The following is a 25,889-nucleotide window of genomic DNA, read 5'->3' as shown; positions in this document are numbered from 1 at the left end:
AATATAATAGAAAAGTTCCAACAAACAAAAGGAAATACTAGGGTAAATATCGTCTATATGCTTGACCTCAATAACTTCAGTAGGGTTTCTAGATAAACTGACATGCTTATATGATCACCTAACTCTTAGAAATGAAATAGAAGGAAAACTAGAGCACCAGCCAAAGCTCCAACTTCCAGGAAGAACAAGAAAGAAAACTGAGTCGGTATCCACTAGTTACTACATATTGCCAAAGTGGCTTACACTGCTAAAGTACAAGGAATTTAAAAATGTAACAAGATCAACAGACTCAATATATATGAGTTATATTTAAATATATTAGTGATATGATGTCTGTAAGTCAAAACATACTGTGATAAGTGAAGATATTTTTAGTTGTGTACAAAATAAACAAAAAGGTTTTTTTTCACTTTTGCTAACTATGGCTCTTTGAGAACTGCAAAAGTGCCCATGTGAATTTTTTTAAAGGTGATTTAAAAAAATATTGTTTTCATTAATTTTTAAAAATATGTTATTATTGATTTCAGAGAGAGGGAGAGGGAGAGAGAGATAGAAACATCAATGATGAGAGAGAATCAATGATGAGAGAGAATCACTGACTGGCTGCCTTCTGCATGCCCTCTACTGGGGATTGAGCCTGCAACCCAGGCATGTGCCCTGACTGGGAATCAAATTGTGACCTCCTGGTTCATGGGTTGATGCTCAACCATTGTGCAACACCACCGGGCTCTGATTTATTTATTTTTTTTAAGAGAGAAAGGGAGAGGGAGAGATAGAAACATCTGATGAGAGTTTAGAAACATCGATCAGCTGTCTCCTGCACACCCCCTACTGGGGATCGAGCCCATTAACTGGGCGTGTGCCCTGACCAGGAATCAACTGGCAACCTATCAGTGCATGGGACACCACTCAAACAACTGAGCCACACCAGCCAGGGCCCCATTAGCATTTTTATGATAATATACAGCATATGGCTGATCTTTCTGTTCACAAAGAACATGATGGACCAAGACCTTCAAGGAAATGTCTACTTTCCCTAAACTTTAATTTAAATTGTTCAAGGTTCATCTCATAAATGCAAATTTTATCATGTTTTATCTGAAGATACCATCTAATTCTATATTTTTCTCCACTTATTCCTATCTTGTGCCTTAAATCAGGTCTATTATTTCCTACTTCCTTGGAGTTGTTTTTCCATCCCTAAAACATTGTATAATTTGAACTGTATTTATAATACATAAAAAGCAAAAACTAAACTTTACATAAAACTGATACCATAAAAAAGGAGGTTTACCACAAAAAATGAGGTTTCTTACCTTTAACCCGTTCTATTACTTTTGGTCTCTGTGGTTTGGACTTAGCAGATGGAGAATTAAACCTGAGATATGGCCCTTTTTTAAGAGTGCTGCGATGGCACTGATAAATTGGTTTCCCATAAATTTGTAACATATAATCTTCATCTTGTATCGCTGTGGTTGCTTTCAAAAAACCCTAAGTACACAAATGTATTGATCTCACCAACAAAATAGTCATCAAACACTTATCTCACTTTCCTAAAGCCTCTTTTTGCAAGCTTAAGTACTATAATAACAATAATCAGGTCAGAAAAGTCCTTTATTTTAAATGGTTCTTAAATTCTGGATATAGTTTTCAAGCTACAGTTTTAAAATTTTATAGTTTTTAAAAGCATGAAAATTAAATATATAAATCATTCACCCAAGAAACATGAAGGTTCTTACACCACTAGGAATGCTTTCAGCACCAAAAAGTAAGGTTTAAACACATTTTATATATTACACTCAAGTACAATAATATAACGTAAGTCTTTAAATGATTTTCTACATTTCTGATCCTACCTTTAATCATAACCTAAATAGTACACAGAAAGGCAGCTTTTATTGAGCATCTACTAAGTGTTAACCATTGAGTTAGCTGCTTTATTAATGTGGCCCCAAATCCATGTTTGGCATTAAGAAAGTTAGAGCTTCAGTAGAGCAGCCAAAACATTCCGTCCACAACACCTAGTACTATGCCTCACCAATCACTAGGCACTAAACATACATTTGTTAAACTGAAAAAAAACAAACAAACACTATACATATACACACACAACGATGAAATACAATTTTTAGTACCATAAATTCCTAATTTTTGGACTAGATGATCTAAAAAACTGTGATTCTAAGTGTGAGATCTCAGGAAGGAATTATGTATTTTATGCAGTGATTTCCACATTATGGATATTCAAAACCCTAAATATCAAGTTTAAAATTAGTTTGCACTTGTATAGTCCTTCATATTTTAAAAACATTTTCATAATTATTATCTTAAAGGAAATAATTAGTTTTAATGCAACATTTATGCCACATAACCAGAGTAGGATCTTACTTCTTTTCTCTCTTTCTGTAAGCTTGAAGCAGGCATGCTCCTCATAGGTGGATTTTTAAAATGCTCCTCTTTTTGGTTTTGACCATGTTTTCTTGGAATTACAGAATTATTTACTGTTTTGTCTTGCTTATTGCATTTAGTATCTTTACTCATATTTTGAGCTTTCTTGGTCCATTGATTCTTCTGATCAAATCTCTTCTGTTCATCCTTTTTTGCCAGTTCATCCTTAACGTAATCAAAATTAAAATTACTTAAAATCTATCCAAGTACTAATGCTTTCAAAAGCATTAAAGTTTGTATTTTTCTGCTATAAAAATATAATTTAGCAGTTTTTAATGCTTTATAGACAAATAATATTGGCTTACATATGAATAAAAATTCTCGGGAAGAATGAACAAAACACTAAGAAGATTGGTGTCTCATGGAGCAGGGCGAATGAAAAATATCAGATGAGATACAGAGGTAGGAGGGTAACTTTTCATTATAGAGCTCTTCGATGTTTGAACTATATGACTGAAGAAATTGTTCAAAAATTAAATTACAAAGTAAGTTTCAAAAGTAAACAACTTTGTAATAAAACTCTGAAATAAATATTTATATAAGTTCAAGTTGCTTGAAGGTTTCAACAAACATTTTATATGGAATCCATAGTAATAGTGACATATATTGATAATTGTCTGCACACTCTTAGTTCAGCTTTTTTCTGGTACATCAGATAATAGCTAGTATAAATTCTTCACAACCACATTAGAAATATATAATCATAAACAACAAAGTGCAAAAATATATTTCAGTATTTATTGCTGTGGAAACCGAACTGACACTTCATCTTGCTGCCACGGTGAATAAACATATACACACACCTTACAGTTAGGAATAAAACACTTTGCACCCCAAGATAAAGATAACAGGGCTACTCTGTCTAGTTCTACTTCCTCAAATATATAAAATTTTAAGACTTTTCTTTAAATTACTGACCCCCTAATAAAAATAACTCTCTAGACTTGAGTTCAGGTAGTGAACACACAATGCAATATACAAATGATATATTACAGAACTGTACATTTGAAACCTATATAATTTTATTAACCAATGTCAGCCCAATAAATTTAATTAAAAAAATAAAAACTCTTAAATTTTTGCAATGCTAATGTCTGAAGACACCCTGCGGATGTGAGTAAGGGGGAAATTTTTCCATCTGGAACTGACTTCTGTAAATTCAGTAACCTGAGAAATCCTGTGGAGTATTTTCCCTTTAAATAACTGGTATTTTTACTTTGGTAGCCCAATGCTTCTAAAGCTGCTGTCTTGAAACATTTTTTTAAGTATACTTCTTTCTTTTCTAAATGCTTCTGCTAGATTTTCTTTCAAATACTCATATTCTAGTTATTATCCAACAATTTTCCAGAAAAGAGCCATAATATAATTTATGAGATAAAGCACTTAAGTAAAATGAAACTTACTATTAAATAAATACAGTGATAGAGTGAAATTAAGAATTATAAGTGGAGCTGAAACCGGTTTGGCTCAGTGGATAGAACATCTGCCTGCAGACTAAAGGGTCCCAGGTTCAATTCCGGTCAAGGGCATGTACCTTGGTTGCGGGCACATCTGTGCAGGAGGCAGCTGATCGATGTTTCTCTCACATCGATGTTTCTGACTATCTCTCTCCCTTCCTCTCTGTAAAAAAATCAATAAAATATATTTTTTTTTAAAAAAGAATTATAAGTGGAGTTATATATAAAGGATATTTTGAGAATAAGCATCTATATATATAAAGAGCCAGGGTCCGTAATGTCCAAAATGACCGAAGCCTCGACTGAATACCAGAAGTCAGTCCTGCAGTCAGTGCTGGGTGACCCAGCACTGACTGCCGAGGGGGCTGCGATCAGGCCTAGAGAGAAAAGCAGGGTCTGATTGCAGCCCCCGTGGCAGTCAGTGCTGAGTCGGCGTGGCGGAAGTCAGTCCTGCAGTCAGTGAACATAGGGTCAATTAATATTAAGTGAACATAGGATCAATTAATATCTCTTTGAGAGGAGTTGAGAATATAAAGTACAGTGTAGAACAATTACTTATATTATTTCACGTAAAACTCTTTTCAACTAAGATATTTTCCTTTATTTAAAATGTATCTTTATTGTTGAAAGTATTACAGATGTCCCTTTTAGGGTTTTTTTCTTCTCATTGATCTCCTCCACCCTGCACCCACCCCTTCCAGGCCTTCGCTAGACTATTGTCTGTGTCCATGGGCTATTCCTATCTAATACATAAAAATCTAGAAAGATTTAGAGAAAATAAAATAAAAGATATGCCAGGTAAATATTGAACAGAAAAGCTGAAGTTGCTGCATGAATACTGGATGCAGGCTTGAAGCCAAAACACAACTCATAAGATAAAGTTAGTCATTGTAACATAATAAAAGGATCCTTTCACTAAAGAGATAAGATGGTTCCCAATACTTATACACATAATAGAACAGTGGGGGTTCAGAATGAGCCTCACCAAGATGTGTCTCAGTGGTATGAAGATTTTTGAGCTAAAGGCAATTTTAGCTTCAGGCTCAAGTGAAAATTCTGCCCACCCCCCCTTTAACTACCTAAAAAAAATTGAACTGGAGGCCTTGCCCATAATAAGACATTATCCTATATAATAAAAGGCTAATATGCAAATTGACCGAACAGCAGAATGACCAGTCGCTATGACACGCACTGACCACCAGGGGGCAGATGCTCAATGCAGGAGCTGTCCCCTGGTGGTCAGTGTGTTCCCACAGGGGGAGCGCCGCTCAGCCAGAAGCCGGGCTCATGGCTGGCTAGCACAGCAGCGGTGGTGGGAGCCTCTCCTGCCTCTGCGGCAGCACTAAGGAGTCCGACTGATGGCTTAGGCCTGCTCCCCATCAGTCGGACATCCTGAGGGCTCCCGGACTGCGAGAGGGTGCAGAAGGGCTGAGGGACCTCCACCTCCGAGTACATGAATTTCGTGCACCGGACCACTAGTATACTTATAAATTGGAAACAATGTTATCTCCTGGGAATTAATTCTATTTTTTTTTCCAAAATCTACCTGAATTTCTGCAGAAATAGTTTTAATCCATTCATCCACTGTCTTTTTGATCCGAATCTTCTCTGACATCTCTCTACAAAAGAGAATAAAGAATTTTCTCTTTATTAGCATTTAATGTCCTGAGAATAGAACCTGGATCAGATCTCTTACATAGTTTTGATCCACTGTGTAGCCCAATATCCTTCATCCAAAAAGAAAAAAACAATGTTATTAGTTTTCATCAAACAGAAGTGTATTTGTAAAGTATATGTAAATCTCAGAAGATATGTACCTAAGAGAAACAAAAGTAAAGGGAACAGTCACATTTGTAAAAGTAATAGTAACATTTACAGATTCAAATTCAACTCCATCATAAGCCCATATCATCAAAGGAAATAAAGAACCTTTTCTAACGATTAAAACATATTACACAAAATAATGTGCTTAGAAAAAAAAAATTAAGGAAGGCTGTAAACTGTGGTTTCATAAATAACCTTAGGATAACAACATCCTGTCTTACCTGTTGCTAGATAGAGCACTGATAAATGAATACATGGCAGTTCCATCCTTTGCACGAATAATAGCTTCCAGGTTTTCTTCAAGTACTTTTTTATTGTTCTGTACTCCTCTCAAAATCTTCTCAGCTTCTTTCAATATGGACCTCGTACTGGTCGTTTGAAGCTTAATGGAATTCTGTGGAAAATCAGCAAGCCTCGACATAAGCAGAGATTCTTTTGGCTTAAAAGAAAAAAGGGCCCTAGCCGGTTTGGCCCAGTGGATAGAGTGTCGGCCTGCAGACTGAAGAGTCCCAGGTTCGATTCCGGCCAAGGGCACATGCCCAGGTGTGGACTCGATCCCCAGTGTGGGGCATGCAGGAGGCAGCTGATCAATGATTCTCTCTCATCATTGATGTTTCTATCTCTCTATCCCTCTCCCTTCCTCTCTGAATTCAATAAAGAAATGTATTTAAAAAAAAAAAAGAAAAAAGGGCAAAAATGTCACCATGTAAAACTCATATTATTTCATTCCAAATAAGAGTTCTTATTATAGTTGGGGCCATATACTATGCCAATCCTATATAATAAAAGGCTAATATGCAAATGGACTGAACGGTGGAACAACTGGTTGTTGTGATGCACACTGACCACCAGGGGGGCAGACGCTCAACACAGGAGCTGCCCCCGGTGGTCAGTACACTCCCACAGGGGTGGGGGTCGCAGCTCAGCCAGAAGCCAGCCGCTGGAGCCTTTCCCGCTTTCATGGCAGTCAGATATCCCCCCCACACTCCCACCAGGGCTCCTGAATGCGAGGGGGCCTGGGCTAAGGGACACCTCCCCCCCCCCCCCGCCCAGTGCACGAATTTCGTGCACGGGGCCTCTAGTATATTATAAGGGCTCAATTTGTCAAATTTCAGAGTTTTAAAAGAATACTTGGCAATTAAGGTTTCTTTCCATTTAGAGGTACTAATGTATATGTTAAGTGAAATAGAGCTGAGATGTCCACAGGAGTGGTAGGCAATACAGTGGCCAATAAAAACTATATCTGGTGAAGTAAGCTAAATCAAAACGAGAAAAGGATTGGCTCTAGGGAGGCATGGCAGACTTTGTGAACTGGATAAACAAGGGTCCACCCATAGTTTTCCCTCGCATTTCCTTCCTCTCCAATAGAAGCTATAAAGCTAGAGAGGGCCATGTGGCTCCATCCCAGCCACAGAGCAGGAAGCAGAAATCAGTGAGGGCTTCTGAAAAAAAAATTGCACAGAGAACAGTCTGGGAAAACATGTCTTTTTTTCAGTGCTTATGTCTTTTTTCAGTGCTTTGTCTTCATATCTACTCTTGCTTTATGCCTTGATAACTTTTCTATTTCTTCATAATTTTTATCTTTGCTAATTACCAATTTTAGTATCTTGTTGCCACTTTACCTGGAATAAGCCATTTGTTTCTTTCCTTTTTTGGCCAAGATCATGAAGAACATTATCAGACTTCTGCACAGCCACCTTAGCTGCACCTAGTTCTTCACAGGAAGGAAATCTTTGAGAGAACAGAGTAGCAATGCTGTAAATGATTTAAAAATAAAGTTTCCTAAAATTATCAAATTCAGAAAATATCTGATTACATACATTCTTAGTTATATGAATTCTAAATGGTGTTCTATTAAAACTGGACAATGAAGTTAATCAATCATATGATTAAACATATATAATACAAAATATCACAAGAGACAAAATTACTCAGACCAGACTGGTTTAGGTATAATAGAAAAAGAGCAGGAAAGGTTTTACTTTGAAGAAGCTAACATGGAGAAACACTCGTAGAATGGTTGAGTAAGAGCCTCTAAAAATCCTCTTCTACATAAGAGCAAAGAGAACAGTTGCAAAAATGGTCAAAAACAGCTTTTTCAGAACTCTGGAAATTAAACAAAGGCTTTCAAAACCTGAGAAACATTAATCAAGAAAATGGATAATTCTAAGTAAGAACAGCAAGATTTGTGGCTTTTTGTTGTTGTTGTTAATCCTCACCCGAGGAGACTTTTCCATTGATTTTTGGGGAGAGTAAAGGGAGAGGGCAAGACAGAAAGAAACACTGATGTGAGAGAAACACATCGATTGGCTGCCTCCTGCACAAGTCCCTACCAGGGCCTGGGCTGGGGAGGAGCCTACAACCAAGGTATGTGCCGTTGACTGGAATTGAACCCGGGACCCTTCAGTCTGCAGGCCAACACTCTATCCACTGAACCAAACCTGCTAAGGCATTTTTGTGGCATTTTTAACATGCCCTATTCCCCCAAACCCTTTCCACAACTCTGTGATAGCCCTGAAAACCAATAGCATCAAAACCACTAAAGAGGGAGAAACAGGTTTAGAGCCCCCTGAGCAAGTCCCATTCACAGGGTTTCTCTTTATTTTATTTGCCTCAGAGACAGCTCAGTGAGAAACCCTACCCCCAGGTCATTTTTCAAAAATAGTGGCAATTGTCTAACATCTTAGCTGCCTGAGATGGCCATATCAGTTGAGGTGAACAAGAAAGTTGCCAATAAACTAAAAATCTGAGGAATGAGATGTCCATTATGTATTTTTGAAAAGTTCCAGCACATTACTGGGGATCTAGAAGGTCATCTGCACGTACAGGGCTATGTGTGCATGCCTAAGAAAGACCTGAGAAGGGACTAATCTCTCACATCTGGCTGAACTGAAGCTCTGTGCAAGCAGGAAGTTAAGGCTAACCGAGACTTAAAAACTGCCAGAGCACTGAAGGTGTGCCCCAACACACACACACACACCACTTGACAAAGAAAGGAAGACTTAATCATTCAAAGTAGTTAAGGAAATCTCTTTCCAATCATTAGGAGACTTTAGCTAACAAAATAGAGATTTGCTGCATATGACAAAGAATAGAGACTTTACAGTTTAGGACAGAGCATCAAGAACAACCCAGCTTCCTCTACCCTGCATTGGATTCTTTCTGAGGCTAGTCTCAGATAGCATTTCATCAGAATTGAATAATATGCATTCATTAGAAATTAATAACCTGCATTTTTAGAAAATTAAATATACTCATTTTGTAATTATATTACAGAAAAGGGGGATATACATTAGCAGCAGAAAATAGCAAGTAAGTCTAAGATAATTTTTTAAAGCAATGTAAAATAATTATAAGAATTAGTAAAGAAACTTTAGAAATGTGAACGTTCTTTTCAATCTAGCTTTTATTCTAATCCCATTTTTACCTGTCTTTCCTTTCAGGATTCCATCCTATTTTTGTCCCAGTTAGTGAGGTTTTGTCTGAAGATTCACTTATTCTTGTCAAAGAATCTTGATTATTCAAAATTTGTTCCAATAGTCTTATAGTTCCTACAATAAGAGAAATATAGTATCATTTTTCAAGTACTACTTCATTCTTCTTTTATATAATACTAGAGGCCCGGTGCACAAAATTCGTGCACAGGGCGGGGGAGGGTTCCTCAGCCAGGCCTGCACCCTCTCCAATCCAGGACTCCTCGGGGGACGTCCAACTGCCTCTCACAATCCAGGACTGCTGGCTCCTAATCCCTCTGCCTGCCTGCCTGATCGCCCCTAACCACCTCTGCCTGCCTGTCTGATTGTCCCTAACTGCTCCCCTACCGACCTCATCACCCCTGACTGCTCCCCTACTGGCCTGATAACCCCTAATTGCCTCTGCCTCACCCCCCAACCGGGACCCAGGATTCCCTCCTCCAGTCAGTCACAGGCACCCGGGACATGGGCTTCCCTCCCTCTGGCCGGCCACAGGCACCCAGGACCCGGCGCGGCTTCGTCCAGGCCAGTCTCAGCAGCAGGGGACCACAGAGCATGCGGCTTGTCCCTCTCCCAGGTCACAGCCCCAGCCACTGGTACCCAGGTCCGTGGGGCGGGCAGCCTGTCCCTCCCCCAGGCCAGTCTGCAGGCGCAGACTCAATTCACTCTACAATGTAGGCTATAAATACACTCATCAAATAAAACTAAATTTTAAAATGATACAGGTGAAAGTTCAGGCCCAACTTTATTTTCGTTACAGAAAAAAGGAATTTGAAAGAAGTTTTTCTTCATAGCAACTATTACTTGAATCTTCTCTTTAGCTTCATCTTTAATGAAACTACATAACAACCTTATCTTGGTGAAGTTGGTTTTTTAACCCTTTGCACTCGCTTGCTTTTTTCTCGATTCCTTTATTCTACTCGGGATTTAATTTTTTAAATACCCCAGATTTTACAAAGCGCGGCAGTAGAATAAAAAACTGGAGTTTCTTTTCATACAAACTTATTTATTTGGATTTTTTTATATTTCAAATTATTGATACATTCAAAGAGTATAAAAAGAGCTGCTACCGATGCTAACCGTGTCGAGTCACACTCGACATCCGAGTGCAAAGGTTAAAGATTTTATTATTTTTTTAAATTCCTTAAAACTCCTTAAATGTGTTCAAGACAGGACGTAAATACATTTAAGAATATAAGTTTATACTTAACCTGTTCATTTACTTTCCCTAAAGGAATACTAATATATTTAAGGGTCTAAATTATTTCAGGTCATTTATAAAAGTTAATATATGAACGTTTTTTCCAATTGAACACAGTAACAAATGTTAAATTTCTCTGAGTTTTATTATTGAAACTCACACCTAAAAATAATAAGAAAACATGCTCTAAAATGATCAGCAGAGCATTATTTTTTATTTATTAAAAGCAAAATTTGTTCAGGAAAGGTTAAATAACCTATATCAAAATATAATCATAAGTGTATATCTCCAACTCCTTCTACGAAGAATCTAAACTAGCTTGATTTGCCCTTTATCATTTAAAGAAAAATAGCTCACTCTAGTTACTTTAGCTCATTAGAAAACTATAAATATAGCGTGGAAATCTGTTCCTAATATGACATCAGTATAACAGAAGGAGTGGGTGCTAATAATAATTGCTTTATTACCTGCATGACCTGATATCTCCATATTTTCTTTTTCTTCTGCAGGATTTTCCCTCTTTGATATTTTATCATCTTTTGAAACAGGTATAGGAGCAAACTTTCGAGGTGCTGGTGTCTCCAAAGGAGATTTCTGTTTATCAAAACCCCTATCTTCAACCTCTCTTGAAGGTGCTTAAAAGAAAATAAATTTATTTTTTAAAAACTTGACATTGTAGAGTTTTACCCTTCCCCATATTTTAAAAATAAAACCAAAATTATAAAGGATATACTAATTATTAACAACTATATAGAAATAACTTCATCCTCACTAGAAATCAACAGACTATAAATATTTTATACATACAGCTAATAAATAAGAAAAAAATCAATATGATAATATTCAGTGCTATGGTGAAAATGGCATAGCCAGACACTGCTCATGGCAATAAAAACTGATAAGACCATCTGGTATTAAGTATAGGAAGTACTAAATACTCAACAGACTATCCTTCAATCATTAAAAATTAGTATTATGGAAATCTATAATAATAAAAGTGTAATATGCTAACTAGACCGGGTGTCCTTTTGGACAACCTTCTGGGGCTGCTAGGGAAGCCTGGATCCCGGATGCCTGCTGGCAGCCAGAGGGAAGCCCGGGTCCCAGGTGCCAGAGGGAAGCCGGTGTCGGCAGCCGGGGGGAAGGAAGGCGTACTCTTGCACGAATTTCATGCATCGCGCCTCTAGTAATTATGTAAACATGGGAAATACTTTTGGTATGCTAGTAAAGTAGTAGTATAAAATTATTTTTTGCTACAACTACAAGGACATAAAAATGATATATGCCCAAGAAAAAACATAGAAAAATGTAGTTTAATTTGAATTTTTAATTTACTCATTTTTTTAAAAAAAATTTACTGTCACTAAAATACACAAAAAAACCAATTCAGTACACAATCAATAAAAAAAAATCATCTTCCTTTAAAACTCAAGTCTGAAAAAAAACAAAATTATGAGCAACTATTTTTCCAGAATTGAGGATGAAACAAGTGTCTACTTCTATAGGAAAACACATGGCCCAGACAGCGTGGCTCAGTGATTGAACATTGACCTATAAACCAGGAAGTCCTGGTTCCATTCCCAGTCAGGGCATATGCCTGGGTTGCGGGCTCAATCCCCAGTGTGGGGTGTGCAGAAGGCAGCCCATCAATGATTCTCTCTCATCATTGATGTTTCTATCTCTCTCTCCCTCTCCCTTCCTCTCTGGAATCAATAAAAATATATTTTGAAAAAATAAAAAGCACACGGGTGGGTCATAATGAAACCTGAGTTCTGGCAGTAGCTCTGACACTCTTACTCTCAAGCCAGATGACCTTGACCAAGCAAGTCATAACCTTTCTGTGCTTCCTCTTCCTCTCTTCACAACCTAAAAATGGACTCATCTCACTTCACAATAGTTTTTTAAGGACCACTCATTTGTTGTAAAACGTAAAGCACTAACAACTATACGGAATCTTTAACCATTTGTACGCCATAGCGTCTATAGACGCAAGCGGCGGACCTTTTTCAGTTAAATCCAAAATATTGTGGCAATTAACTGGTTAATATGTATGTAATACAACAATGCTCTAACAAATCAAATATTGGGGATATTGTACTTCAAGTGTCTGTATACCATTAAAGGAACAGCCTTTGATTTTCATTAATTCATTATTCAAATATCAATAATTTGGAACACATTTATTTTTTTTATTTTAAATTCCAAAGGTTTAATACAAATAAGCTATGTATTCCTCTATTATTATAAACAGAGATTTTTAAAGTCCTATTAAGGTAGACAGCCTTGCATTACTAACTCTTTGAAAATACTTAGAAATAGTTTATCATTATACTCAGGTGGTTTCTCTCCTGACAGAATAAAAAAAATAGTAAATACTCAGTTTGCCAGAGACCTAGAGAATTGATTATAAGCATGTTTGATGCTAGATAAGTAAAATTTTTCTACATTTATAAGTGCTTCTGACAATTTATGAAGGTTGTTAATTAAAACAAAAAAGGACATGATCAAGTTTCCAAATGACCTAAAAATTACACGACCTACAAAAAATACTAGTAATTTTATAAGACAAGGCTTAATCTTCTACAACCCAATAATATACCACAAAGAAAATTTAGAGCTGACATTTTTAATTCATAGAGAATTCCATTTGTTTTACCTTGTTTGCAACCAAACGTGTTATATGAAGCTAGGTCACTGCTACCAGGATTAGAATGGTCTAGTTTTACCGAACAGTGTTCCTCTGCTCTAGGAGGCACAGTAACAGGCTGAAAACTACTAGTCTTGAGCGCAGCGCTAATGAAATGAGTCTAGAAGAAAATTACGTTATTGATTTTAAATATCATTTGAAAGAGTTAGGTGACAAAATGCATTGAAATGTATGAGAGGACTTAAAACCATTCATTAGACTTAATAACAGTGAAAGTAAATACATTACACAAAGGATCCACTGCAGCAGCGCTACCACTGGAAGAATATAGTATCACAAAGGCCTGGATTCAGCCTGGCTCTGCGGTGTGACCTTGAACTTTGTATTTAACCATGCTAACCCTCAGTTTCTTCCTTTGAATTTAGAGATGGCTCAGGGGACATTGAAATAGGCTAGGAGACGACCAGAAGAAAGGGGACCTCTACTTCAAACAGATAATTTAAAAACAAAACATCTCATCTTTTGTATTCTGGATGATTTTGTTTCAAGATAAAGATTAAGACCATTGCTAGCCGAAACCAGTTTGGCTCAGTGGATAGAGCGTCGGCCTGCAGACTCAAGGGTCCCAGGTTTGATTCCAGTCAAGGGCATGTACCTTGGTTGCGGGCACATCCCCAGTAGGGGGTGTGCAAGAGGCAGCTGATCGATGTTTCTCTCTCATCGATGTTTCTAACTCTCTATCCCTCTCTCTTCCTCTCTGTAAAAAAATCAATAAAATATATTTAAAAAAAAAAGACCATTGCTAGTAAGCATTTAAACGGTAGCCATATTTAGTAGCAGCAATAATATATGTACTTATATGTAAGTGGAAAGTATAGTGGTAACTGTTTTCAGCATTATTTATTAAAATATCTAAAATGTATAAATATCTTACCTATTAAAACTGATTTCAAAAGAGGTTTTATGCCAAATAAAGAAAAACCTAAAATTATTCATAGGTTTACAGAATTCTTATCAATGTGTAGAGATCTCTCTACATGAAACAGATGGGAGAGACTCAAATTTCATTTCATTAAGCATTTATGGAACTACTAATATGCCTAGTATGTCAATGAAACCTCAACCTTCTCTGTAATCATAAGCTTTATAAATAAACCTGAATGGGCAAAAATTCCAGTCTTCCAAAACCAGAAAATCAATAAATTACATGTTTATTAACATAAGGATGGATGAATGGAGACAAATAGGACAAGTAGGACCCTGTCTTTAAGAAATCAATATGCTTTTCAATTGTGTCATCTCATTTTTTCCTGAACAAAAAAAACAAACAAACATTTTCTAGGTAAAGAAATCAATGTTGTTTCTCATGTTTATTTTTAAAATGCTCGTATCCCATTACAATTATTTGTAAACTAAGAAGAGAACTCTCATAGACCCACTTCCAGCCTCTCACTAGACAACATGTGGCATACTCAGTTTTAGTTATGCAAAGAGTACTTACTAAAACTTTACCTTGTATGCCCATAATCATTCCAATAAAAATACTATCGTCAACCACATGAGAGCTCAAGACAAATTCTATTAAGAAGTCTTAAACTCTAGCTCGTTTGGTTCAGTGGATAGAGCATCGGCCTGCCGACAGTGGATAGAGCATTGGCCTGCAGACTGAAGGGTCCTGGGTTCAATTCCAGTCAAAGGCAAATGCCCGGGTTGCGGGCTCGATCCCCAGGAGGGTGCATGCAGGAGTCAGCCATCAATGATTCTCTCTCATCATTGATGTTTTTATCTCTCTCTCCCTCTCTAAAATCAATAAAAATGTTTTTTTTTAAAGATAACTATACTTTATATTTAAAGAAGTCTTAAGAATTACAGTATATTAGTGCTCACTTTGTGATAGCATATCAAGCTATAATAAACTTATTTTTGTACATTCTTCTAAATGTTGTATTTTAATTTAATTGTTTAAGTTTTAAAGCTGCACTCTAATTAGGGAAAAAGTAAAATAAAATCAATGCATTTATAATATTGGTCACTTACTCATTAAAAAAAAAAAGTATGTTGTGTATCTGAATGCTGGATATTATCCCAAGATCTGGAAATTCCACAATAAATAAGAAACTATACTATCATCTGGCCAGCGTGGCTCAGTGGTTGAGCGTCGACCCATGAACCAAGAGGTCACACGGTTCAGTTCCCGGTCAGGGCACATGCCCAAGATGTGGACTCAATCCCCAGTGGGGGGTGTCCAGGAGGCAGCCTATCAATGATTCTCTCTCATCATTGATGTTTCTCTTTCCCCCTGTCCCTTCCTCTCTAAAGTCAATAAAAAGTATACATATATAAAATTAAAAAAAAAAGAAACTATACTATCAGCTTCTTGTGAGGATAACTTTTTATTTTTATTTTACTTTTTAAAAAAATATTTTATTGATTTCAGAGAGAGAGAGAGAGAGAGAGAGAATCATTTAGTGTCTTTTGAATCAAGACACTGAACAATGTTCAAACCTTTAATTGCAGAAGCAATTGTATTCTGGATGGTTCTCATCCAAGTGTGTGCATCAGATTAGAGAGCTTTTGATTTCTCATACCTAATGTCCCAGAATCTTGAGAGGTAGAGCATGTCTATTTTTATAAAGCTCTCCAAGTGATTCTGATGCACATTCCCAGACTAACAAACACTGATGTAAGAAATAATTCTAATGGGATACGAGCATTTTAAAAATGGTATGAACAGAAATACCACAAAAGGAGAAGCCAACTATAAGAAGGTCTTACAGAACTAGTGACATTTGAACTAGAATGTGCAGAGCTCTCCACATAGAAGGAAAGAATGATAAGCAATCATTATTTAAGAACTAAAACTCTTACAATCTAATGAGCTACTGCAATAACCAATGAACATGAGCTTAGAAATCCAAGGGATAAAGGGCCATGGGATGTGTGCTGGCTTTGTTATAGATACCTGAATATCTATTTGTTGTTGTTGTAGTTTCTCAAGATGCCTAATGTGCTGCTCCATAAACACATTCATTTGCTTTTCATGATCATGACAATGTTGTTTCTCATGTTTATTCTGAATGCTTGCTTGCTGCTCTGTAACACGTTGTAACTGTTTATCAGTCTCCTGTAACTTATTGAGTAATTCTGTAACAGAATTGACCTTTGCTTCTAAATCACTCTGCACCTATGGCAAAAAAATATCAAAAGATATTTTAAAAATATGGCCCATTACTGAAATTATTATTTAAAGCAATTGGTATTGAGAAATGATCAAACCAGATTTTTACTCTTAAAATCTCTGATGATTTGATGCCTTTATTTTTATAATCAAAGAAATAAAAGGCACAACATATTATCTTTAAGTAGATCTTTTCTCATCATAAAAAAATACCAAATCTGCCACACAATTTTTATAATGCCAGAAATAAAATACTTAATTGGGAATTAAAAGGAAGGAAATACCAAAACAGAGTAGCTATTGATACTTTATTCACCTCCTGCTTAGTGAGGTCAGCAGCCTGGAGTTCTAGTCTCGGCTCTGCCACCTATTAGCTCTGGGACCTTGTGCTACTCTGACCCGTTTCTCAGTTTTCCCATTTACTTCAGAGATGATTTCTGAAGTCCCTGCCAGCTCTAAAATAAGGATGGCCGAGTGTCCTAGGTTTCCCAGGACTGAGGGGTTCCTAAGATGAGATATCTTTGGTGTTAAAACTGGTAAAGTCCCGGGTTATCTAGCATTTTCACCGTAATGAAGGGGTCTCACAACGCCTGGGAGGTAATACATCACCACAAACAAGAAAAATCTTTCAAATTGAGAGCAACTAGAATGTTCCTAACCTATAGTTGAACACAACCATTTATAGAATCAGTTTCTAATAAATACTTTCCCATTTTATAAAGTAGTTATGAATGAATGAATATCTGGGGAGAAAAATATACTTTTATCAGTGGAGCTGCTGTTGCAATGGCGGCGGCAGTTGCTGCAGCCACAGTGGTAGCTGAGTCAATGCCACGGGGTGAAGTTCTAGGCTCCTGAGCAACAGTGTCCTTTTCTGTACCTGTATCCTCTAAAAGCTGTACCTTTACCTCCTTAAAAACAGGCATGCTCTGAGCTCTGTAAATAAAAAAGGAATAAAAATATATTCAGTAAGCTACCTTGAACCATTTCAAGAAATACCTAAGTGGTAATCTGCTGAAAGTGGTTTTTCTTGGTTTTTTAAGAAAATAAATTTTTTTCGCTCTATATTTGTCCTAAAGATGACAATGACATAAACCACTGACAAAACCAAAGACTCCCTAGTAAAAATAAAAACAAACAAACAAGTAAATCGGCAGGAATGAGCTCCAGCCCCAGCTGCTGGATTTCCCCCCTTGATTTTTAAAGAAGGCATAGGGCAGCTCTCCAACTTACTCCTCTTTGATATCTCCTCATTTCTACTAAGAGCATGATTTTCCTCTGTCTCAAAATTTTGAGGTTATCTTGACTTCTCCATCCTCCGCTTAATCTTCTCATACCCACATGAATCATCAAATTGTGTCAATTATTTCATCACAATTGCAGGAATAGTGTCATAGAATCACAAAAGCTGGGAGAACCCAATAGGCCATCTACCCCAATTTCCTAATGTTACAGATGAAGAAACTGAGGTCCACAGAGGTCCACTGAGTTTCACAGAGGGACTTAGTTTATCAAAGTCACATAACTAGTAAGCAGCTGTTAGGATCTGATTCCTAGAGATGTTCCCAGGACCCCTAGCCTTCTCTCTCAGAACACTTCTCCCTTATTACTTCTCCCTCTCCAGTAAAACATTTCATCACCTCTTGCCAACTATTTTCATTTTTCCAGTTTTGACTTGCTTAAAAACTTCCCACACATGCCCTAGCCGGCTTGGCTCAGTGGATAGAGTGTCAGCTTGCTGACTGAAGGGTCACAAGTTCGATTCCAGCCAAGGGCACATGCCTGGGTTGCGGGCTTGATCCCCAGTCGGGGGTGTGCAGGAGGCAACCAATCAATGATTCTCTCTCATCACTGATGTTTCTCTCTCTCTCTCCTTCTCCCTTCCTCTCTGAAATCAATAAAGACATAAAATAAAAAATTTTCCCACACATATTTCTCCACCATTAAAAAAATCTAAAACTGTTCCTTACAGGAACTAAATAGGCAAATTTATTCTGGCTGGCCTTCCACATAATCCCATGCTCTGGTCCTGCCCTAGCTTCCTCTATATACTCCTATCACTTCACAAAACAACTCTCGGGAGTCCGCTCCTCACTCACTGTACCACACCACTCCCACGCTCGCTCTCTCTCTCTCTCTCTCTCTCTCTCTCTCTCTCTCTCTCTCTCTGTTCTCTCAACCTGCTTCTACCCACTTATTATAACCTTCTCCTTCTGTAAGATCCAACATCAGCCTTACCTTTTTAAATAAGCTTGTCCTTTTAATATGTATTGTATATCTCTCCTTTCATTAACTCCTTTTGCATTTATTGCCTATATCACACAATTGAAACCTGACAGCCATGCTATGGTTTAAATGTCTATACAGGACAGTTTAATAATATATTGAATGCAATGCTGATTCCTATGAGCTCTAATCACTCATTCCTCCACATATGTATATGTTCTCTTGAAGCATTCATCTTATATAAAAACTGCTGTTTGAAATTTTAACCCTGCTATTTGGCTTCTGTAAATGCGTGCTTGCTTAAATAATAAGGAAAATAAGACTACTCCCACTTCAGAGAGGCCATTAAACCTTCCCCGGATGAAGTTATCAGTGCTGGCACCAGGCCAGGCCTTTGGTTGAGGTCTCAAGGCCCCAGCACATAGGGGCTCTTTAAGAATTTGCAAAGGGGGCCGGAAACACCCCATATTTGAGAGACAAAGAAGGTAAAAACATATAAATAGGGAAAGTTTCTCCATGTTGGGGCCCAGAATTTGAGAGACATTTTCCTCTGGACCCGCGCGTAATAAATGTAACTCCATCTCTCTAAGTGTTGCTTGGTTCTTCTCCGGTTTTCTGTAACACTCTCCCCAACTAAGTTCTAAGCAACCTGGGATGAGTCTAAATATCCTCTGATGGTAAATAATAAACATTATGTATCTGGAACTACTTGACCTCTGCTATAAGTAGTATAGCGATGTGATTAAGACCATAGGCTCTAAAGCCCGGCTGCCTGTGTTTGAATTCCAGCCTAGTGTCTACTTACTAAATGACACAGGGGAAAATCAACCTCTCTGTGCCTCAGTTTCCTCATCTATAAAATAGAATTCTGTAAAATTGGGATAGTAACAGAATGTATTTCATTGGATTTTGTGAGTATAAAATGAGTTAAATCACATAAAGTACTTTGAACAGTACCTCTTCTATAATGACTGTTAACAGCTATTGAATACTTTATATGTGCCAAGTACCATAAACAATGCTTTATACATACTTACATACAATACATATTTCACACATTGAAAAAGTTTTTCCTATATCCAAAGTATAAAGTGAAATTGATTTTAGAGAACCCCATAAAAATAAGAAGTGGCCCACCTATTTTCTGTAATTGCAACTTACTTTTGTTTTAAAATTGCTCTGAGAGCATCTTTCTGCCCCATGGTGTACTGGGAAATAAAGATGTCATTTGCTGAAAAATAAAAACAAAAATATACTTTAGATTCCTGAAAATTTGTTAAATTTTAATAAGCTACTGAATAAAGCACCTTTTTAAACTCAAAGAATATTTAAAGAATATTTAAGAATTCTTGCCGAAACCGGTTTGGCTCAGTGGATAGAGCGTCGGCCTGCGGACTGAGGGGTCCCAGGTTCGATTCCGGTCAAGGGCATGTACATTGGTTGCGGGCACATCTCCGGTGGGGGGTGTGCAGGAGGCAGCTGGTCGATGTTTCTCTCTCATCGATGTTTCTAACTCTCTATCCCTTCTCCCTTCCTCTCTGTTAAAAATCAATAAAATATATTTAAAAAAAAAAAAAGAATATTTAAGAATTCAGCAACAGGATTTCACAATTTTAAAAAGGCAAGACACAAACGACTAAATGTCAATAGTCATAACCTGAGGCCCTAGGGAAAAAATGTTATCAAAACAAACAAACAAAAAACCACCTGGCGTCAAATTGGGAATATTTGCTCAAACTCTAATGAGAAAACTGTTTAGAATAAAGTAAAATCAACTTCTTAAAAAAGGCATCATTAAATAAATTTTTCAAAGCACCGCTTTAATCTACTATCTTATCAAAGACTATCTAAAACATGAATTCAAAATTTATAAACAGGTTCTAGTACCAAACCTATACAATAGGTTGGTAGTAATAAAATTACCTTTACCACTGCAAACCCTTTTCTGGAGTTTTTGAGATTCTATTAATAGCTTAATTTAGAAGGAAAAAATTTTAGTTAAAATAAAAATAAGAAAAAACTATTAGGTTGTTTAATGAATGTCTAAAACTCAATGAATATATAAAAAATATAAAATTCTATCCTTAAAAGGAATTCTGACACATGTTCCAACATGGATGAACCATGAAGACATGCTAACTAAAATAAATCAATCACAAAAGGTCAAGTATGATTTCATTTATCTGAGGTCTAGTGCAATTCACAGAGACGGCAAGTAGAATGGCAGCTGCCAGGGGTTAGAGAGAAGGGGGAATGGAGAGCTGGGTAATACACAGGTTCCGTTGAGGAAGATGAAAAAGTTCTGGAGATGCATGGTGGTGACAGCTGCACAACAATGTGAATGTACTAAATGCCACAGAACTGTTTGCTTAAAAATGGTAAATTTTATGATATGTATATTTGACCACAATTTTTAAAAATCAAATGTATCCTTTTACCTTTTTGTCTATTGTTCTCTTCTATTTTATCCAAAGGCAACCCTTTCACTGCCACATCTTTAGAAACATCCTTTGGGATATGAAAGGAAGAAATAAAAGGCTAAATAAATGTTATGATTTATTACTTATCAAGTACTATTTACTAGCCATGTGACTGCTATATTTTGGGAGCGCAGGACTATATGCTTTATATACTTAATTCCCATCATCACCAGAATGCTTAGGTACCTTGAAGCTACTCAAGGATTTGTTGAATGAGTAGTAAGCTGTCAGACAAGTGAATGAGTAAATTAACAAGCAAGCAACTATGGCCCTGAAATTCACACTCATATCCCAATTTGCCACTTCTAGCAGAGCAAGTTGCGTAACATCTCAGTTGCTACAGTTAAATGTGAAAATCTGATTCGCAGTGAGTCTGATGGAGAACATAAGGATGGCCAGCCAGTTCATGGCACAAAATTATAAATTTACCAAAACATTCGTCACTGAGCTCATAATGTGATATCAGAAGGCTTCTCTATATAAGTCATACCTACTAACAAATAGCTTTCTGTTCACATGTGCAACTTCATCTGTAGATTATATTCATGGCTAAGTCACCATGACTTTTTTAAAGTACTAGATTCATTCAATGTTCTATTCACTTGCCTTAGACACACCTTTTCTTTTTTTCTGCTACATCAGAAAAGGGAAAAGAGAAAATCATAAAAGAAAACTGATCCAGGCTATTGACTGATAACAAGTGTTAACTTCCCCCCAAAAAATCCAATGAAACAGGTAATAAAACAGAAGGCATCTGGGAAATTAATATAAACAACTCCTACAAATTGGTAAGAAAAAGCACAGCACATCAATATGTAATTCACAAAAGAATAAGTATAGATGGCCACATACATTAAAAAAATTTCTACTTCATTAATAATAAAATAGAAAATAAAATGATGAGATGCCTTTTACATGTAAAATGGCAAAGACTTTTTAATTTTAATGCTCAGTATTAATGAATGGGGAGATAATTCCAGTAATGACCTTACTGGAGAGAATATATATTGATAAACTCTTTCTGGAGGCAATTTAGAAATGTTTCAGAAGTGTGCATGTCCGTTGATCTAATAATTTTACATCTAGAAATTAATCTTAAGGATATGATCCATGATATACACCATCACATGGTTGTTTACATTATAAAAATTGGAGGAAAAAATTTAATGTCAAATGATAGGAATATGAACAAATAAACAATGGAACATACGTACAATTAAATTCTATAAACCCTTTAAAAGTTTCTAGAAAAAAATGACAGAAAAATATTCTTACTACTACTTAGAAAAAAATATCCTTAATGCTATTTAGTTATAAAATAGTATGGTCCCATTTCATAATATATATACACACACAGGAGAAAAAAACTCTCAAAATGTTAACAGTTATTGATTTTAAGTCATGCAAGTTCTTTTTTCTTTTTGTATTTTCTACAATGAATTTTTTTAAGTTTTTATTTTCTTTCTATATATATGTAAGGATTAGCCCCAAACAGGAAAAGGAACATCTTATCTTCTGGTAGGAGGGAGAAATAGGTATGAATAGGAGCATTTATAAATGTGAACATATCGGGAACAAACTCCTTCAGTTTTCTAATTAAAATAGCATGGCCAAGTCAATCCACACTATAATCTTAGTACTCATTTATGAAACAAAAACATGATGCAAAGAGATTGCAGTTTGTGTTCATGATAAAATGATAACGAACTAGGTTTGTTTTGAAGGCATATTTTGCATCAGATAAATCTACACAAAACAAGCTGTGAGCCCATATTAAATGTAATGGAATCCTGCCTGATCATCTTCCTCAAACATACATAAATAATTTTCCATACATTCAGAAAATTATTTAGATAATGAAATTCAAATAGCATTAATCATTAAATAAGGCCTGCTCAAAAAAGAAACAGAAAACACCATCCCAAAGGCTAGGCATTTGCTCAGGAATCAAGTATGGTGCGTAATTATCCATCTTTTTACTGTGAGTTTTTGAAAAAATTGACAATAGCTTCAATTTAATTCTTAGTTTACCAGCCTCAATTTTCAAAATATTGTCGAAAAGCTCAAGGACACAAACAACAAGGTGGTGATTGTGGGAGAGGTGGGGGTGAAGGAAGGTATACGGGAGATAAATGGTGATGGACTGAGACTTGACTTGGGGTGGTGGATACACAACACAGTGTACAGATGATGTGTTGTAGAATTGTGCACCTGAAACCTGTATAGTTTTGCTAACATGTGTCACCTCAATAAATTCAGTAAAAAGGAAAAAAAATAAAAACAGAGGGAGGAAAAAAAAAGTCCCAAAATATTGTGAAACTCTCCCTTATAGACTTTTTAAATTGACAATACATGGGTCAACATTACGATTACTAATCAAAGTCTAATTAGACTGCATCCCCAAAACATTATATTTATCATCAAATATTTTTAGCATTATAAAAAGGTTAACATGAAAATTTCATGGTTTTGTTTCTTAAATACCCCTCAAGAAAATACCCACAAAAGACCTCACAATAGTTTGTCTGATGTATAATCACACTCACATTTTTTATTATGTTGTTATTGTTCCTTACCTTTACATAATGTCTCTTGTTTAGAATACCTTTTCCTTAGATAATAGCAGAGCTGTTTTTTTTTAATTACACTATTTCTTTCAGAGGTCATTATCTTACTAATGGGTATTTTTGATTCTATGGAAGGCTTTTTCGTTAATGTCTCAAACACTATTTAAATCACAATTGTTGTATGTCAAACATTTCTCTTGGTAAGTGAAATTTAAAAACAAGGCTTGCTGCTAATCAAACATAATTTAAGAATACATTATTTGACAATACTGAAAATTTCAACATCAGCATAATTAAGAATCCTTTTGCTTACACTTTCTGACTCAGGGGGGGTTTCTAATGGAGGCTGGTAATCATTTCTAGCTGAAGCTAAGTCTGATGAACCTACCAAAACAAAGAAATTAATTTTAGTGATTTTTCAAATCAGAACATTACATGTAGAAACTGTACAGGCATGACTCAAGAGCTACTAGTATATATAAACTCCATATGAATGCAAGACCTAAATTGGAAGCCACATTTCACGCAAAAAAAACAACAACACAAAACTTAAGAAAAATAAGATTTTACAACTCATATCTTGGAAAATATGGGTCAATATTGACAAGCAAGTGAGATAAGTATAAAATGGTTTAAAGTATATCATTACTCTGTTAGATTTGGACAAACTAGGGCAGAATCACTTGCCATGAATAAAATATGTATATAATATAAAAGCCCGATTTAACAGCAGGCATATGATATGCTGTACCAACCAAAAAGCAACATTATAAAAGCATTTTTTTTTGTTTTTGCACATATATCCATTAACTTAATCCTTACAATTACCCATGAATTGGATAAAGCATATGTTATCTTCATTTTCACTGAGGTCCATACAGGTTAAGTGAATTAAAATATGAAAGCCATCAAATGGCAGTGTTTTTCTACTATGCCAAACTGACTATCATAATCCAAACAGAAGGTAGAGTATTTGGTAAAAAGCCCTAGCAGTGAAAAATAAGCTCAGCATACAAATTAAGTATGTCCATTGCAGATAGGACTGGAAGAGTATACAAAAGCCACACAAAGAAAAAACACAATAGGAAATGTTCCAGTTTCATTCATTCTATCTACTCAATACTATTGGATGCAGGCTATGCCTGGCCATTTTCCCACGGAACACAGACACCTGTACAAGCTAAACATATCTCACATTTGTGGATTTAAACATTAAAAATCCTCTAAATTTTGAAACACACACGCAAAAAAATGCAATAAAAAAAGACTTAAAATTTACAAAAATCAAAAATTGAAAAACTATGTGGGATCACATACCACGTAACGTTCCATTCAAGCTAGCCCCCGTTCTAAAAGGAAGATGTTTGTTTGCAGACAACGCTGGAGGAACACGGGGCAACTCGTCTTTCAGCGAAGCCAAATTATCTCCCTGGTTTGGAGAAACTACCTCACGAAGCCTCTTCGCTGGTATTTTAATCCTTCTTTTCTTTTCCGGGCTAAACTCGGGGCCTTTCATATTATTGGCAACAAAACTAGTCTCGAAATTCTATAGCAGAACTTTCTTCTGGGTCCATAAAACTTCAGAACAAAATTTTCACCGCTTTGAAGACTGGGGAGGAGGAGATGGGGTAAGAAGCGCGGGGGGAGTATGATAAAGAAAACGTGAATTTCAAGTGATTCTGAAATATGCAGTCATCAACTTTTAAATTAAACAACGTCTAAACAGACTATAACGCAAAGCTAGACATTTTAATTTTGGTACTTAATGCAGCATAAAGACTAGAACATTTTTATCCATTAATCCCACTTAGTCTACAAATGCACCGTGCCATGAATCTTAAACTGGAGATGACAAGATAACGGCTGCAGGAGCGTAATAATAACCAGAACAACAGTGCATTCTCCAGCCCGAGAGTCGGCAAGACAAAATCAAACAGAAGTAGAGGCGGAGTTAAGATTTGCTGGGCGGAGGGAGTCAAGCAGGTAAAACCCAAATGCTTTTTTTTTTTAATTCCCCACGTAAGAAGCTTAAATAGCATTATTCAGCCAATGAGTCTTACACATCCCTCCAGTTGCAAACGCCGGACACCTAACCTCACGCCTCCGAGTCTCCAGAACGCCGGGCAGCCTCACAGCCGCAGGTCTAACCAGACAACACCTTCAGTTGCCCGCGGGTCAACACCCACTTCCTTGTAAGCCCGCCCCCCTGAGGTACAACACGCATGCGCGCCTAGAATCGTGTCCAAAACAGCCAACCAAAAGGCTAAATGCTCCCGGGTGCTCCTCCGTCCCTTTCCGGGTGGAAACAAACGCCCAACGTAAAAGGCTTAAGACAGCTGTGAATTGTTTTAAGGCAGTACATTGCCCCAAAGGATTTAAAATATTGGA

The 25,889-nt window shown here is 36.5% G+C and overlaps 1 protein-coding gene across 4 annotated transcripts in view; it reads right to left on the bottom strand.

Annotated features, from left to right (window-relative positions):
- Positions 1-25,683, bottom strand: part of KIAA0586 — a 100,778-nt gene extending 75,095 nt beyond the window's left edge. Inside the window, exons 1-15 of one of the 4 annotated variants that reach the window (XM_079767921.1) lie at positions 25,562-25,683; positions 24,819-25,110; positions 23,815-23,885; positions 20,893-20,962; positions 19,616-19,685; positions 16,990-17,164; positions 16,013-16,234; positions 13,060-13,210; positions 10,871-11,038; positions 9,157-9,280; positions 7,352-7,484; positions 5,951-6,123; positions 5,452-5,524; positions 2,389-2,613; positions 1,317-1,491 (exon numbers count right to left, since the gene is read on the bottom strand). In XM_079767921.1, coding sequence (XP_079624047.1) covers positions 1,317-1,491; positions 2,389-2,613; positions 5,452-5,524; positions 5,951-6,123; positions 7,352-7,484; positions 9,157-9,280; positions 10,871-11,038; positions 13,060-13,210; positions 16,013-16,234; positions 16,990-17,164; positions 19,616-19,685; positions 20,893-20,962; positions 23,815-23,885; positions 24,819-25,017 — 2,029 coding nt within the window. In that variant the 5' untranslated portion in view covers positions 25,018-25,110; positions 25,562-25,683. Of the gene's footprint in view, positions 1-1,316; positions 1,492-2,388; positions 2,614-5,451; positions 5,525-5,950; positions 6,124-7,351; positions 7,485-9,156; positions 9,281-10,870; positions 11,039-13,059; positions 13,211-16,012; positions 16,235-16,989; positions 17,165-19,615; positions 19,686-20,892; positions 20,963-23,814; positions 23,886-24,818 lie in introns of all 4 variants that reach the window. The other 3 variants (XM_079767924.1, XM_079767923.1, XM_079767922.1) reach the window with 3 other exon arrangements.
- Between the last annotated feature and the right edge of the window lie 206 nt (positions 25,684-25,889).

The sequence above is a fragment of the Cnephaeus nilssonii genome, assembly GCF_951640355.1.
Source record: "Cnephaeus nilssonii genome assembly, chromosome: 4".
NCBI classification, from domain to species: Eukaryota; Metazoa; Chordata; class Mammalia; order Chiroptera; family Vespertilionidae; genus Cnephaeus; species Cnephaeus nilssonii.
The sequence above is the reverse complement of the archived record's forward strand: the minus strand, read 5'-3'. Positions and strand labels throughout refer to the sequence as shown.